Source organism: Lynx rufus, unplaced genomic scaffold (assembly GCF_022079265.1).
Source record: "Lynx rufus isolate CCGP_SWC_20201006 ecotype Redwood Valley unplaced genomic scaffold, mLynRuf1.p SCAF_4, whole genome shotgun sequence".
Lineage (NCBI taxonomy): Eukaryota > Metazoa > Chordata > Mammalia > Carnivora > Felidae > Lynx > Lynx rufus.
In genome coordinates, this window is record NW_025814856.1 from 86,676,626 (window position 1) to 86,695,269 (window position 18,644).

The 18,644-nt window shown below is 32.6% G+C and overlaps 1 protein-coding gene across 6 annotated transcripts in view; it reads right to left on the reverse strand.

Annotated features, from left to right (window-relative positions):
• Positions 1-18,644, reverse strand: part of HGF (hepatocyte growth factor) — an 85,173-nt gene that overhangs the window by 21,710 nt on the left and 44,819 nt on the right. For 5 of the 6 annotated variants that reach the window (XM_047094840.1, XM_047094839.1, XM_047094838.1 and 2 more), the window contains 4 exons: positions 18,511-18,638; positions 9,769-9,871; positions 6,586-6,719; positions 636-674 (listed from right to left, as the gene is read on the reverse strand). In XM_047094840.1, the coding sequence (XP_046950796.1) occupies positions 636-674; positions 6,586-6,719; positions 9,769-9,871; positions 18,511-18,638 (404 nt within the window). Of the gene's footprint in view, positions 1-635; positions 675-6,585; positions 6,720-9,768; positions 9,872-18,510; positions 18,639-18,644 lie in introns of those variants that run through there. The other variant, XM_047094842.1, reaches the window with a different exon arrangement.

Below are 18,644 nucleotides of genomic sequence, written 5' to 3' on the forward strand. Positions count from 1 at the left end.
TGACCCTTCTCCGGATTCCTTGCCTTATCCTTTCTATTCCTGTGCATGGTCTAAAATTTCCATTTGCTTCCTCAGGCTGAGACAGAGCAGGTAGTCTCTTAAATCAAAATACTTGAGTATCTTCCTTCAGCCCAAGACATATGTGAAAATCAAAAACAAGCAGTTCTAAAAAGATTTTCATAAATTGAATATTAACCGAACCTCTCAGTTTGTATCGTCTTTTACCTAGTGGTGCATGTCAAGAGCCTTAAAAATAGAGTAGGTAGACACATTGCATAACTTTCCAACCTTCTGGTTTTATTTTTTTTCTGACTTTAGCATCCTGATTTAATTTAAAGGATGGTGAAGGTCCATTAATGTCCATTTTGCCCAAAATTATGAGTAAGATAAATGCTCTTCTCAAAGTTAAGTATTACATCTTATATTTTCTGATAGAGAATTGAATTTTGATGTTTAGTATGTAGTTGCCTTTGTAACCCCTTTACACAAGCACATAGAGAAGAATTTAATAAAAACAAATAGCTTAACTTGTTTTTATGACAGAAGTTAATATAGTGATAAGATATTTTCCATGAAGAAAATATCTCTGACACATAGAGATTCGAATATACTATATATTACAAAAGATTACTTACGGTCTAAATTGACTATTGTAGGTGTGGTATCACCTTCACCTGTAAAATAAATATATACATATATACATAATTCATTCATACATATTTCTGTTATATAGAATCAAAAGTATATATTAAAATCCAAATATCCATGAATTGGATAACTTACTAAAATTTCAACATTTTATTTAAAGATAAAATGTGATAGTACGCTTTTAGTAATAATGTATGACTTTACTGGGTATTAATGACTTTACTGGGTACTGTGAGGAAAGCCCTATTTTATGGCTGAGGAGACACTCAGATGTGTGGTTTGATGAGTATTGGAAGCTTAGATTACACTGCTGGCCTCACGGAGCAGCCTCATTCTACAGAAATGTCCCAGAGGTGCCCAACATGATACACAATGAATATTCCATTGAATAGCACTAATGCTTATTATTGTTTGCTTGAGCCAGTCATACAGACTGACTGTGTTTTGTTTGCTTGTTTGTTTTTGCTTTTGTTTTTTTATTGTAATTTGGACCTTTTATAGTTTTTCTGAAAATCAGTTTTATTTTGTTATATGGTTGAGGATAACTGAAACACCACATGCTTCAGAAAACTCTTTTAAGAATTCTAGAAGATAGAGGGGCGCCTGGGTGGCTCAGTCGGTTAAGCGTCCAACTTCAGCTCAGGTCACGATCTCGCGGTCCTTGAGTTCGAGCCCCGCGTCGGGTTCTGGGCTGATGGCTCAGAGCCTGGAGCCTGCTTCCGATTCTGTGTCTCCCTCTCTCTCTGCCCCTCCCCCGTTCATGCTCTGTCTCTCTCTGTCTCAAAAATAAATAAACGTTAAAAAAAATGTTGAAAAAAAAATTAAAAATAAAATAAAAAATAAAAAAAAAGAATTCTAGAAGATAGAAATCAATGTCACTAATGGAAAAAGAGGTATGACAAAATATAATTGCATTTTGTTGGAATATTTCAAATACTGTTTCTTCCACATGGTAACAAAAACAAAAGTATGGGAAAAAAGAACACTGGGAACTGCAAGTTAATTCTAACTAAAATGTCATAACTTACTTTTTTTTTTTTCATAACCTCCCTACCAGGGTTTAATCTCTGCAAAGAGAAAAGCTTGGAAGATGCTAGGATTTGAAAATACTTATGCAATAATGAATGAGGCATGCAACATTTCCTGTAGTTTAATGTCTGACTGTTCAGAATTCATGGTATAGAGTTTAGTCAGGCACTATTTAGACCCAGCTGGTTGTTAATCCCAGGAAATGCCCTGAGCTCAAAAAAACCAGCAGCAAAACAATAATGGCATATGGATTCCTTTGTAATACATGCAAATTTGACTGTTATTTATGGGAAATCTCATAAGAATTAATATATGCTAAAGGGTTGTTATTTATGTTCTTTTTCCAGATCTAGATATTTTAAAATGAATAAGGGTAAAGGCAAACATATAAATTTCATTATTTCCCTTTTTAGCTTATCCTTGGGGAGGGTTTTGTCTTAGAGTCAGCTGAAGTCAGTGTTTTAGCTCATAGTACAAATTAAGATTGAGGCCAACTATGGTCATTAAAACATCAAGGATATTGGTTATTCCACTCCAATCAATCACTTGAAAATTCTAAATTTAAAAACTAGATATTTAGTCCTGGTGTTGTGATGAAAAACACTAGACTGACCATTCTATCCTTATTGTATATCAAGTTTCCTATTTTTAAGCATCAAGTTAATAGGTCAACAAAATACTTAGTTCATTATTGTAATTTACTACAATATTTACATTTTAAAAAATTTATAGATATTGTATATTTAGGACTTTAATAACTCGTAGTTATTATATACATATATTTCCATTAAACCAATATTTCTCATGCTTTAGAATAAGCTGAAATACCACTTAAAATCAGATTTCTGAAGATTCTGAATTGGTAACTAGATTATGAGTTTTTTAAAAAACATTCTAGGTTCTTCTGTTGAACACTTTGAGCAAAACTTTGAGAAACTTCTCTCTAGGCCTTTTCCATTTTACCATCAAATACTATTCTTGCTTCTTCTTTTTGCTTTTCCCATACTATCTCCACCACAGTACTCAAATCTGAAATACACTTATTTATGATACAAATCTTTTGTATTGATTCAAGTTAAGCTTGAAGGGAAACATGTCATTGATAAAGGGTTTACCTATGGAAGAGTAGGTAAATGTGTATGTGTCTGCGTTTATATGGCCTCAGAACCAAATATGAATTCTTACTGAAAAAAACCTTCTTGTAATGTATTCTTAGTTTCAACCCAAGCTCAAAACTTTATGGACATCACATATTTTACCAGGCGGATATCTATGTTCCCATTCTCATTATATATTTTAATATGAATATATATTTATTAAATTATATTTACATAAATGTCTCTTCTCTACACTGAAAGATAACTGAAGGTAAAAATTAAAATTAATAAGTGAATAAGTAATACAAACTGAGATGGAAGTTAAGTTTGTGCAAGGCACTTATAGTAATGGAGCTGAAATTCTTACCCTGGAAGTTGCAGTTGAAGCTCTTAACCACTACATTCTAAGTATTTAATATTGAAGATTTGTCTAAGATCTACAAATTATGTATGTGCATAAGTAAATATATAGGCATTTCTACAATTTTATTTTTACATATCTGATAATCCTAAAAATGTATGTTAAGTATTGTTCTGTAAACATTTTTTAAAAAGAAATTAAAACTTTTGCATGTTTTTTAATACAAATGTACAGTGTGAAAATGATTTATACAGTCTCTACAGTTAAATAAATAAGAACTCAAATCTTCTAAAGATAAATTTTATTAGGCTTTCACCAGTGGGAAAATATAAATAAATCCTGGCTATAAATATTAGTTAGAAAAATGACAGTGTAAAAATATTTATTGAAATTAATGTTCAGAATATATTGAAATAAAAATGAGTTATTTGCAATAGCATTTAATCACATACTAGCAACACTCTGAAGTCTTTCAATAGCACATTACTAACTTTTAGTTTTAAAATGTTAGTTGAAAATATGTTTTGAGAACTTTTAAATTATTAGAGTCCTGTGTCAGTTAGGTTTATAAACCAAATTACGCTTCTCTGAGATTCTACAGGACCATTTTACTCTGAACTATGTCGGTGTGCAATAGAACTGTTTTAGAAGCCTGACATTCCCTTCTTCCTAGACCACTGGATATTTTATTAGCCTCCATCATTCTTAATCATAGAGACGTCACAGAAAGATACCACCAGGTAAAGCTAATGTTTATAAAGAATAATCCTTTAACCATTAAAAAAAAAATTATGTGCCAGATAGGTAAGTTTCTTTGCTTTTTATTGCTAAAACTAGAAAGACATCTTCTGTAGAAGAACATTTTCAGGACCTAAGCCAACCCTAATATGGGAAAAATAGAAAATTAGGAACGCACTAATTAATTTGAAAGGCTATGATTATAACTAATGAAATAAATATATGTAATATAATAACATATATAATAATATATAATTTATTTATAAGCATATAAGGTGTTTATTTACTATTATAGAGAATTTATTTATTAAAAATAGGTTGGGAAGTTACAAGTCACTTATAACCATACTAGATGAATATCATATTTAAGAAGTTTGTCTATTTATGATAAAATTTCAGAAATATGACTAGTGTTGGGGTGCCTAGGTGGCTCAGCCGGTTAAGCATCCTACTTCTGCTCAGGTCATGATCTCACGGTTCATGAGTTCAAGCCCGCGTAAGGCTCTGTGCTCACAGCTCAGAGCCTGCAGCCTGCTTCTGAATCTGTATCTCCCTCTCTTTCTGCCCCTCCCCCACTCCCACTCTGTGTGTGTCTCTCTCTCTTCCTCTCTCAAAAATAATCATTAAAAAAAGAAAGAAAGAAAGAAACATGACTAGTGTTTCCACTTAAGGTAAGAAATTATCTCTTTAATTTGCCATAAATTATGTGTTTGTATTTCATGGTTTTTTTTTAAGTTTATTTATTTATTTTGAGAGAGTGAGAGAGAGAGAGAGAGAGAATGAGCAGGGGAGGGGCAGAGAGACAGGAAAAGAGAATCCCAAGCAAGCCTCACACTGTCAGCGCGGAGCCCATATAGGGCTCAGACTCACGAACTTTGAGATCTTGAGCTGAGCTGAAATGAAAAGTCAGATGTTTGACTGAGCTGCCCAGGTGCTGCTGTATTTCATGTTTTAAAGCAAACATCATTTCTTCATTTTAATCCTTTAAAATGGGTACTTTTGTTCCTATTTTCAGGGTACTTGCTACTGGCTTATGTCACAAGAGAAACATTCCTTTTTTTTTTTTTTTGCGTTTTTTATATTTTAATTCCAGTGTAGTTAACATACAGTGTCATATTAGTTTCAGGTGTACAATATAGTGATTCAACAATTGTATACATTGCTCAGTGTTCATCATAATTGTACTCTTTAAAAAATTTTTTTTTCAACGTTTATTTATTTTTGGGACAGAGAGAGACAGAGCATGAACGGGGGAGGGGCAGAGAGAGAGGGAGACACAGAATCGGAAACAGGCTCCAGGCTCCGAGCCATCAGCCCAGAGCCCGACGCGGGGCTCGAACCCACGGACCGCGAGATCGTGACCTGGCTGAAGTCGGACGCTTAACCGACTGCGCCACCCAGGCGCCCCATAATTGTACTCTTTAATCCCCTTCACCTATTTCACTCATCCCCCACCCACCAAGAAAAACATTCTTAAAATAAAAGGTGTCTTCTTGTAGACGTGAGATAGTTTAACATAATGTTTAAAGATGTTTGCTATAAACAGAGCTATGAGATATGTAGTCTAGTAAGATGGTCTTTTGCTACTGACACAGTTTTATAATAAGGCTTTTTCACTCAATACCATATGGAGGATATACTTCCATCTCAATATATATTATTCAGTGGTGCTCAATTAGGATGATTTTGTCCCCCAGGGGACTTTTGGCAATATTTAGAGATAATTTTTGATTCTCAATATTTTTTTATTGACATCTAGTGGATAGAGGCCGGGGACACTACCAAACATTCTATATTGCGCAGGACAGCTTCCTACATCAAAGATTTATGCAGTACAAAATGTCACTAGTGCCAAGATTGAAAACTCCCAAGACATTTCTCTAAGCTGACAAGCTTTCCAATTCACCAAGTTTCACAGTATTGAAAGATTTTAACTAGCCAGACCTTCACAAACATTGGGCATAAATAATTACTTTTTATTTGCCAGTCTTATTGGTGAAAATGATCTTATGCTTTTATAATTTAATTTTTCTATTAAGTTTTAATCTATTTTTGTTTATTTGTTTAATTATACTTATTCTTTAAGATTCATTTTCTTCATTTTTCTCCTAAACTGTGACATTTTTTTTCTTATTGATATATAGGAGCCCTTTTATATGAGGTATATCAGACATATGTATTTTACATATATCTTTTACTTTAGACACTGATATTCTTTTAATAAAATCATCTTTGACTCAGAAATGTGGTGAGAATGCTCTAGACTTTTTAATATTTGGTAAGGCACGAGAAGAAAATGAAAGCAATGTTATTTCAGGTCTGTGTATGGGTCTGTTACTGGATGGGGGCTTTGTAAGAGCTCTGCTATACTCACAGCCTGAACAGTTAGTATTGAGAAGGAAGTCTTTATGGTGCAGTCATATTGGAACCATGACCATTTATTGCATATGGATTTCAAATGAGAATCTTCTGAGGAGGAAAATATTATTTAAAAGGTCATCAGAATGTCTCTTTGTCTACAAAAGAGATGAAGAAAGGTGTGTGTGTGTGTGTGTGTGTGTGTGTGTGTGTGTCCGTCAGTCTGGAATGCATCCCCACTTTAGGATTGACTCCATGGCTCCTATATTTCCACCTCTGATTAAGGCATCAATTTAGTGGAGATTCAGTGTATTTAAAATATTTCACCTGAAGAAGATCACTGAAAGTACTTACAACGAGAAATAGGACAATAATCCCATGGAATGAGAGGATTTCCCGTGTAACACCAGGGGCCATGGGCATCATCATCAGGATTCCGGCAGTAATTCTTATTCAGCTTACTAGCATCTGGTTCCCAGAAGATATGCCTGCATAAACAACAAGCTCTGAAGATCACAAGATGCTCAGTTTGTCCAACAGAAACAAACTGTCACCAAGAAGATAAAATCCTAGCATGTAACTTCCATTATAGAAACAACACGAGCTTCTCTTTGGCGTGAATTTTAATTATTTTATTTTAGACTTATTTTGTTGTTCTTACAGTTTGGAATCATGTGCTCTAACTCAGGAATTTGGAATATGGCTACGCGATTAGACAGATAAAATGATGAGAAGTTTTGTGATTTGCTTCTATTTAATAATTACAGTGGTAAGGTAACAATACCCCTATTCATAGAAGTGGAGAAACACTGCCAGAAAAACAGCAGATGGCAAAGAAAATCAAGGTTATAAAACACCTAGAAAATGCAAGCTATTGCAAAAGTATTTTTCATGTTTCAAAAACGTAAGAAGCATGACTAGCAACATCATTATAAGAAAAGACAGAAAGACACACTGAAAAATTAATAGTAATGTGCTAATGAAATAAACTCTAAAATATCATTGTTTATATAATTACAATAGATGATCTTTGGACAGATAACTGAGTAACACTTTCTCATTTTACATCTTACTAAGTTTATTACATAAGAAAAGCAAACTCTCTACATTATTTTGTAAGGCCATGCCCACTCATATAACATCAATATTTGTATTTATTTTGATCTTAATACAGCCAGATCCCAAATGGCCATCCTGACCAAGTCATGAAAACTGTACAAGTAACTGAATTTGTTTTGGATTATCAATTACTACTATGCTTGATTGTAATTAACGGGTCATTCAAAACAACAGAAAGATCTTGGACAGGGAAAGTTGGACTATCTTTCTAAACTCAGGTTCATTCCCTGGACTAATGACAACAGCAAACATATATAGTAATTACTGTGTACAGATTCTATTATATGTGATTTACGTATATAACCTTAGACCAACCTAATGAGACAGGCTATCTTATTTTTGAGGAAATAGTAATCCACAGAAGCCAATTTTTCTAAGGTCACATGGCTTATAAGCAGTAGAGCAGAGGTTTGAACACCTGGCTCTTTCCAGAGTCAGTTTTCAAAACCACCATTCCGTACTATGTCCTTACTCAGTTGTAGGTTATTCTTAAACCAAAATGGTAACATGCAACTTATCATTCATCAAGTTCCTGCAAATTGTTTTCAAATGACTTTTAACTATTTCTGAAGGTCCAACCCAAACTCAGTGAATTAAGAGTTATAACCATGAGTTTCCTAAATAAACACTTCCAGTGGTATGCTGGTAATGTTTAAAAGGGCACTCTGAGATGTATATGAAGTCTTTATTTGTTGTCCTTGCTGATTTCTGCAGTGTAAATTCTTCCATCATAAAAACGTCAAGTTCCCAATGTGAAATCTCTGAAGGCAGAATTGGTACACTTGTCTGTCACAAGTCCATAAAAGCTAGGTCCACCCCACCATATTTCTAAAAATGCCTTCAAAGGTATCAGTGTTGAAATATAGCATTTAATCTTAATCACACTAATTCTCACTTAAAATTCTGTAATGAATCTCTTTAATAAGATAAAATCCAAAGTTTTTTTAAGTTTATTTATTTATTTGAGAGAGATGGAGAGAGAGGAGAGAGAACATGAGTGGGGGAGGGGCAGAGAGAGAAGAGAAGAGAGAGAATCTCAAGCAGGCTCTATGCTATCAGCACAGAACCCAGCATGGGGCTTGATCCCACAAACCATGAGATGATGACCTGTGCTGAAACCAAGAGTTAGAAACTTAACTGACTCAGCCACCCAGGTACCCCCAAGTCCAAAGTTTTTAACACACCTTACAAGGCAATATATGGTCTTGCTACTGGAGAATTTCTTGTCTGTGGATATTGACCAACCTTACCAAAATTATTTCTGATTTTCAACACTTCAATCTTTGGGCTTTGGGACAAGCTATTCTTTCTGCCTGAGGTACTCTCCTCCTACACTTCCTTTGACCAACTCCTAGTTAACATATATGTCCCAATTAATGTCCCTTTTTCTAGGAAGCCTTCCAGAGTGTGAAATCCATGAGGCTAGAATTCTGCTTATGTTTGAAATCCCAAAGCTACGGTGTCCAGTACAGTAGCTACTAGCCACATGGGGCTATTGAAGAATTGGTATGTGGCTAGTCCAAATTGAGAGATGCTTTAATTGTAAATATATACCAGATCTTGAAGCTGTAATATGAAAAACATGTAAAAGGTCTCATTGACAATTTTTCTATTGAATACATATGGAAAGGAAAAGGCTTTGGATACATTGGATTAGTAACATGTATTATATAAAATACTTTTGCCTGTTTATTTTTACTTCCTTAAATGTGACTGTTAGTGCAGATTACATGTGTGAAATGCATATTTATGTTAGAGAACACTGCTTTAGAATTGTCTCTACTGGTTTGTGAAGTATATTAAATGAAACCATGTCATCCACTAGTGAGTACATTTTCAAAAAGAATAAAGTTATAATTAAAATAGGACTAGAGGCCAAATAACAACCTCTCCGAGCCCTTACATCCTTATTCACACATATAGAAATATCTTCCACATAGGATTGTGGTGGCCAAATACGATCAAATGACACTAACTTTTTTCCTTTTATTCATAGTACGTATATTCTGAGATATTTGTTAAAAATCAGTTTTATGTCGCAACCATATCTCAGATTTGCCACTTAATTATACAGTCTTATCAAGTCATACAGTTGCTTCCCAATATAACCGTATCATCCTTAAAAGTGGAGCCAAAACTTATGCCCACTTTTTGTTAACATTTCCCATGGCACCTATCACAGAACAGAACACATAGTAAATGTCCAATAAAAAATGTGCTAGATTGAATTACTTATCTAAAGGTTTGTTACATGGAGGGAAAATGCTAAATTGAGTTGCACAGAATGACAAATCTAAAGCTTTTATTACCTTAATATAATATATAAAAGACTAGAAAGAAATAGCAATGTGCGTATCTGAATATACTATCTGCTGTTATCACTACATATTATATATTGAAAGAAAGAAATTCACACACCTGTGTAAGTCTTCCATGTTCTTCTCCCACATTGAACATGTTAGTCCAGATCGTGTTTTGGATAAATTGCCCATATAATTTTTGCCATTCCCACGATAACAATCTAAACATAAAATATATGGAAGGAAGTCTAATGAATACAAGGAAGTATAGAACAAAAACATTTTTTACAAGCATGAAAGTCAACATAAAAGTTAACACACTCTGAAATCAGTATAAGTCAAAGATACTCCTATATTTCATATTAAAGTATCTTTACTTTCAACCAAAGTTTTCTTCCTCGAAATAAGGGTTTATATATCACACTACAAACTTAAAACAATCAAAGAAAAAATTAAATGAGTGGCCCATAGGGACACTAAATAAATGAGAATTTTTACAATGGTATATTTATTTCTCAACATTTTCTTCTGAAAAAATTTGCTTCACAAGAAAGTCACAAGAATGATAGAATGAACACTCATATACCCGTCACATTTGTTGTGTTTTGAATTTTGTCTTCCTGAGAAAACATTCTGAGTCACTCAAGCCAGCTGTTTTGCAAATGCTCTTTAATTCCATTTTGTCTGATTATTTTCTCATGATTAAAATCAAGATAAAGGCAGGATTATGGCAAAGATGATATTTTGTCCTTTTCACAGCAGTTTATCATGTGACGTGACATATTTTATCATGTTCCATTATTGGTAGTGAGTTTGATAATTTGGTTAACTGATGTAAAGGAAAATTTGGGGGACCTTTCAGATTGAATCAGCATCTTATTGCCAAACAAATGTTCATAAATGGCTTGGCCTACTTTGGTTGCTTTTGCATGAATCAGTGATTACTATGCTGGTTTTAAAATAATTATTTTACAGTTTCCTGCATTTCTTTATTTATTATCATTTTTCTGTAAATGAGAATGTTTTCTTCTCCCCACTACGTCTATTTAAGTATTCAGCTACTACCATTAGTAGCAATAAAATGTCTGTAGTAGAAGTGGTAATATACACATAGACTTATGTGTCCTCTTTTTACTCAACATGATGATCTATTCCCGTTGCTGATTTTGATACTCAAAATTGTTTCAAAGTTGATTGATGGAAGCCATTTTAAGCTGGTTTTATGTCTTTTAATGTGTCCCATGTGGTTTTATTTTTCACTTTTTTTCAATTGAATAATTTGTGTTTTATTAAACATTGATAGAAATGTCAATATTCCTAATTTTTAAATATCACAAAAAGGAAGTCATGGTCTTCCAAACACATGAATTGCAGTTCTATATTTGAAAAGAAACACTTTCCTTATTTTAAAATAATAATACACATTTTCAAAGTGACTATCTATTAAACATTCCTGATTTTTATATGAATGAGCACTATAGATTTGACTATAAAATGTTATCTACAAATATACATCAACATTAAGACTATTTGTTTTAAATTTGGTAAACCATAGTCTATTGTCACTGGCTTTAAATATGCTTTGTATAATCATAATAAATAGGTATAAATCCTAATAACAATTTTACATAAACAATTTAATAATATGTTCAGGAATCAGTTAACATAATGAAAAAGAAATATAATAAGCATATTCAAAAGCCATGTTTTCATATCCATGGATCACATTTTGCAGTAGCACTATAAGGAATTTGGGCTTAAATATAAAAACTAAAATAGGATAGGATTTGATACAGATAATATCATAGTCATTCCAATACACAATAAAATTGCTCTCAGCATAAATTTGTAAAATCTCATACTTGCACATATGCAGAATATACGAGTGAATTCATTTTCCTCTGACAGTGCTTCCCTCCCCCCCATCCCCCCCATGTTAGGAAAGTTTAAGTCTTTAGCTGTTAGGTAGTTAATTCTTTAGATAGACTCTTACTGAAGAAAACAATTGTGCAATACAGTATGCTAGTACTATTTTTTCATACATTTTGAATTTTTGCACATACGCTTTCTGTGTCAGAGGAAGAGATGCTCCTAACCACCATCACCCTTTTATTTGAATACAGGCTATGGGACTTTTTATTTTAGAATAGATTTGACTTACAGGAAAGTTGTAACTTTGTACAGAGACTTCTCATATACCAGACAGTTTTCCCTACTTTTAATATATTACATCAGTATGATAGATTTGTCTTAAATATTAAGCCATACTGATGCATTATTAACTGGAGACCATATTTTGTTTAAATATTTTTAGTTAACCTAATATCCTCTTGTGTATTCTAGGATTCCACATGATACCACATTATGTTGAGTTGTCATGTTTTCTGAGGTTCTTCTAAATATGACAGTTTTTCAGGCTTTCTTCTTTGATGACTTTGTCAGTTTTAAGGAAAATAGGTCAAGTATTTTGTAAACTGTCCATTTATTGGGTTTGTCTGATGTTTTCCTCATGGTTAGATAATGGTTATAGGTTTTTGAGAGGAAGACATGAATTTTTTATAACTTCTTAACTTGCTGGTGAAATATATTCCAGCCTCACCTTATACTGTCTTTGTCCCGGGCCTCCTAACATCATCAATTTCTCTAAGGAACTGTTGTTTATTTTGGGGATGGAAAGTAAGTAGAAGACAAGAAATCGGTGCCAAATGTGCTTATTTCTATTTGGTGCCATCATTTCTAGTTCCTTTTATTTGATAGAGCTAGGTAGTGTGTGTGTGTGTGTGTGTGTGTGTGTGTGTGTGTGTGTGTGTCTAGCTTCAGTCTAATACCACAGTTCTTCCTTCCATACATTCCATTAGTGTGAGAAACCTCATTCCAGGTAACATTATGTTTGCCCATTTTCTCAATTCTACAATGTACACAAAATAATTTCAAAACTATGTCCCCCAATACTAACAAAAACTTACACTTTAAAGTTCAAAATCTATTTATAGTTATTTAGCCCTAAATATATCCCAGTGAGGCAATATACAGCCAGAAAATCATGTCCAGAAGTTAACTTAGTCTTTCTTCCTTCTCTGTAGTATTGGTATCTATTTTATATAGAGCGAGGCATATTGTTTTTGTTCCTCTTGAGGTCACTTTGCTTGTTTGTACCTCTTGAGGTAACATTGCTTAATGGTTAAAACTATATGAAAATATATCTCAGAGAATTCTCATTTTTCCCTTTCCCTTTGCATCATTGTATTTCTACCCACGACCTACCATTACCAACGAACCCAATCTCATTAACATCTTGTTATGACTCCTGTATAATTCCTTCACTTTTTTTGGCAAAACTAATCAAATATATATTTGTAATATAAATATACAGATTATTTTTATGTATATTCTATATATGTATTATTACATCCCATTTTTATTGCTAGTAGTACGTCTCTTTATTTATTTCTAACAGAGTACCAAATATGTACTTTAGTGCTTTGCTTTTTTTTATTATCAATATATCTGAAAATCACTTCATATAGCTCACAGAAAATTTTATTATTCTTTTTGCAAATTTATAATATTTCATTGTGTGACTTTGCCAAAGTACATTTGAGTTGTTTTGCTATTACAGAAAATGCTGCAGTAAAAAACTCATGCATATGTTTTTGCATATTGTTGGAGCTGTATATTCAAACAGTACATTGTTGAGCCAAAAAGTGAATGCATATGTAATCTTAATTATTGTAAAATTATGTTCGATGGGTTTTACCATTTTGAACTCCTAAGAGCAATGTATGAGAGTTCCTTTCCCCAAAAGGAAATGGATAACCAGCTTAGCAAAAAGATAGTGTTGTCAAGCTTTTGAATTCTTACAAATTATATGTGAGAAATACAAGTCTCATAATGTGAGAAATTTCAATATTTATATTTATTTTTGTATTATGTGAATTTAAGCATAATTTCCTTGAGTTTGAAGGGAATTTATATATATTTATATATATATACAAACAAAATACATAAAGTTATAAAGTTAAATATATATATAAATTTACATATATATATATATAACTTTATGTATTTTGTAAAATATATATATATTGCTTTACATATTTTGTTCATTACTTAACTTTTTTGATCCTTTACACTGGTTTCAGAATTTTTATATATGAAAAATATTTCCTCTTTACCTATAATATGCATTTCAACACTTACTTCCAAATTTGTCTTTTGTCTTTTGAATTTAATATGGGTGTGTGTGTGTGTGTGTGTGTGTGTGCGCGTGCGTGTGTGTGCTTTGCCATGGTAGGTTTTCAATGTAGTTTATCATATTTTTCTTTTATTGCCTCTAGATTTTGAGTGTTAATTAAAAATCATTTCACCATATATAGGTTAAAAAGGGATTCTTCCAAGTTTACTTCTAGTATCTATATGGTTTCCTTTTTCACATTCAGATCTCTTATATATTTGGAGTTTATTTTGGAGTTTATTTTGGTGTAAGGCATGGATTTAATTTTATCATTTTTCCAAATTATTACCTTATTGATCCATTATTATATTTTAAAAGTTTGTTTTTTACTCAGTTATGTATAGTCACATTTTTAATATCATAAATCTCTCTAAGGAGTCTATTTCTCATTTCTGTGTTTTGTTCCAATTGCAAATTTATTCATTGTACTAGAACTACAGTCTTAATTACCAGCTCTTTATAAAATGTTTGAATATGTATAAAGTTAATTATCTCTAATCACCCTTATTTTTCAAGATTTTCCATAGTATACTTATGTATACTTATGTTTACTCTACCAAGAGAACTGCAGAATCAGTTTGTTGGTGTCAGAAAAAGACATTGATCTATTTATTAATATCACATTAAATTTGTACATTAGCTTAGGTAGAATTGATGTATTCATGATGTTGTGTTCTCATATCAAGAACAAGGGATGTTTTTCCACGTTTAAAGTACACCTTTGTGGCTTTGAGTAGTGATTTGAAAATTTTATTACACAGATTTTACACATTTCTTTCTAAATTTATTCCTAAGTTTCCATCAGCTTTATTACTATTATAGATGTAGTTTTCCCTTTAATTAAATCTTCAAACTCATATATGAATGCTACTTTAGTGATTTTTTATTATTGAATTTAATTTTCTAAGTATATTACTATTTATATCATTTGCATAAATAAAGATCAATATGATCTTTTATTTATATGGAATAACATCTCCAATACAGTGTTAAAGAGGAATATGTTAACTTATCTTAACTTGTACTTACAATGTTACATAGTAAAGAAAATATTATACATTCTTGTTTTCTTTTTTACCTTCATAAGAATGTCTCTAATGTTTCCTCATCAATTGTATACTACATATATCCCCATTAACTATATAATATATACTTATATATGTGTTTGTGTCTATACGTGTTTGTGTATGTGAGGATGTCTATGTGTATATGTTAAAATGTGAATATATATTTTAAAGAAGGCTCTGTCTCAGCTTCTCTCTCTCTTTGTATATATATGGATATACAGATATGTGTGTAGAGTGTGTGTATATTCCAGAAAATCTCATTTGAATGTTTTTATGAGAAAGGAGTAAATTTTGTGACAGAAATTTTAAAATTTATTTACATTTATTATATGATTGCTTTTCTTAGGTCTAAGATGAATTATGTTAATGGATTTCTAAAACTAAATCATTTTTGTCCTTAGACTAAACTCCACTTAATCATTATGTTTTATATTTTAAGTCACTTTATTGGGCGTTTACTCAAATTTCATTTAAAATTTCTATATTCACAAATGAGATAAGCTTATTGTTTTTTTTTGCTACCTTCATCATGTTTAGATATTAATATTATAATTTCAACATTCCTGGTGGAAGTTTCACGTGTAATTTATTGTGCTTTACTGTATTTGTTAAGCTACATAGGAAGTTATGTAGCATTGAGATTAACTGGCCTGTGAATGCACCTAGGCACAGTATATTTTTGATAGGATGGTTCATTAATACATTTCTATATTTCTTCCCTAAGAATAGGTCTAATTCTTGGACTAATTGAACTGACCAGGGTCAATTCGTAATTTGAATTTTCTTAGTAAATTATCCATTTTTTTTTATTTGCCAAGTTTCTTACATGAGGTTATATAAAATAGTCTCATGTTTTCTAATTTTCCTGTTTCAATGCTTATTTCCCCTCTGATAATTATTATTTTATATTTTTGTCTTTTTTTTCTCATATTTTGTCTTCTTTTTTTCACTAGCTGGTGACTATCTATTTTGTTAATTTTTTTCAAAGAACCATTATTTTGCTTTATTCATTAGTTCTAGACCTTATTAATGTTTGCTGTAACTTGTTTATATTCTTTTTACTGCTTCTGGTTTATTTTTCCCCCAACTCTTAAGTTTGAAATTTCATTTACTTGTCTTCATTATTTATGATATTGATATAAGTACTTAAAGCTATGAATTGCATCCTGTTTACTGCTTATAGTGTGTGTTATATAATCTAATAAGTTGTGTTTGAAAAGCATTTTTGAAGAAAGTCTGTAATTTCAGTTTTTAGTTTTCAATAGAGTTATTCAGTATTTAATTGGAAGAGCATTTGATTATATGCTAATTCAGATGTTCAATATTTAGGAAAATCTTTTCTAATAACAGTCTATATGTGTTTGTATTTTCTGTTACATGGAAAATATAACAACATCCTTCTGTGTGTGTTTATGTGCATGCATGCACACATATCACATATTTAACAATGCCAATGATTAGCTTGGCAGTATCATATAATGGCATAACCATTATAATTTCACAGCTATATGTCGAATTGGCTTAACAGTGTCTCTTAAGTAGGACTTGGTTTTTAACTTGCCCTACAGAGCTTAACACAACGTTGCACGTAGCAGGTATAATATATTGTTAAAAATAATATATTTTTTAAAGTAATGAAAGATCATTTCAAGGAAGGTTATATTCAATCCCAGCTGTGCTATTTGAGAACTTAGGCAAGCTATCTGAATTCATAAAACTGAAACTAATTTCTTCATCTATTAATTTAAAAAAAATTTTTTTTTCAACGTTTATTTATTTTTGGGACAGAGAGAGACAGAGCATGAATGGGGGAGGGGCAGAGAGAGAGGGAGACACAGAATCGGAAACAGGCTCCAGGCTCTGAGCCATCAGCCCAGAGCCTGACGCGGGGCTCGAACTCACGGACCGTGAGATCGTGACCTGGCTGAAGTCGGACGCTTAACCGACTGCGCCACCCAGGCGCCCCTCATCTATTAATTTGTAGATTTACTAGATAAGCAACATCATCAGTTTAACTTTTAGAATCTAAAATTCTCTATTACTTGACCCTTTGGTAAGTGATATACATGGATATAAAAGCAGTTTAACATACATAAGAAGCCTTTTAAACAATTGTTTTCATTTGCCTCTATCTCAAATTAGCAGTGCTTGTTTACATGAACAAGACAGGGACAAAGAACATCCAGCTGGTACTAAACCTCACTTAAACACTGGTTTCAACTTTATTTCCAAATGACCTTTGAAATCTGCCAAAGAACGGTGAAATTGACTGAAAAGAGACTCAACCCCTCCTCCCTCTATAACTTTTCAGAACTGTTCATAAAAAAAAAAATGACACTGCAGAAAAAGTTAAAGGATGGGAGATGTATAGGACAATAAATCTATGAGATGAACTTTAAATTTGGCTTGGGATGATTTAGGACTGACCATGATTAAATTTATGGGAAAGAATATGATTGCTTAAAAATCATAACCCTGAATTCATTATGTACTAGTAAATGCCCAGATTTCAACATTATTATTAATCTTTGACAAATGATTTCTTTTTTAAACCTAAATCATTTTGACTTTTCTGTACTACTGCTTCCTGAAACAATTATCTTCAATGGCATCTATGTTTACAAGTCAGTGGTGGTTTATCCCAAACCCCATTGCTACACATCATCTCCACTGCTAACACCCAGGTCCATATCGCTCTCCTCTTTTTACTGAATTACTGAAAACACGCAATGGATCCTCCTGTTTTGGCCCTTGTTAGAATCTCTAGCTGTTTTCTGTAAAGCAGCCATACTCATTTGTTAAAATTGAAACCAGACAGATCATCTACATCTTTCAGAACCCCACAACAGAGTCCCTTCTCTTTCAGAGTAAAAGTGTAAATCCTTCCAATTCCTACCAGGCATATGTGATTTTAGCCCAACTGTTTTCTAACCACATCCTCTGCTATGGTCTCCCTTGCTTGTTCTGTACCAGCCACAGTGATGTGGTGTTTCTTTCCTCTCCCTTTTCAAGCACTGTCCCATCTCATGGCATTTTCACTTGCGGTTTCCTCTACCTAGAACGCTATTTACAGATACATGCACATGGTACATGATGCTCCCTCACCCCTTTGAGGTCCTGCTTAAATGTTCCCTTGATATGTAAGAGCTTCCCATACCGTTAAAATCTAATAGCAACACTGTCTCCTCTACCTCTGGGACATTTTTCCCTCTAGCATTTACACAAACGAACTTATCATTCCCACTTCCCTTTTGCTTATTTATTTTCGTTGTCTGTTTGCGGGAATTTCTGGAGTCCCATGGAGTGAGAGAATTTTGTTTTGCTCACTAGTATATCCCCAGTGTCTAAAACTGTGCCTGACACTAGTATGCACTCAAACAAATAAAAGTTGAACAAATGAACGTGTAAAAGAAATTCAACTGCAGACTTGGTGATTTTGTTTGCAAACCAGCAAAAAACCAGTGCAACAAGAAGTAGGTCCTCCGCTGTGAAATGTGTTCTCCCTTTAGGCATTAACCCTGAAATTAATCGTGCCCACCCTGAAAATGTCAGCTATTACCTTGTCCACTCGACACATCACATTTTGGAATTTGGGAGCAGTAGCCAACTCGGATGTTTGGATCAGTGGTAAAACACCAGGGTGACTCAGCTCCATCTGGATTTCGGCAAAAATTTTCTCGTAGGTCCCTATTG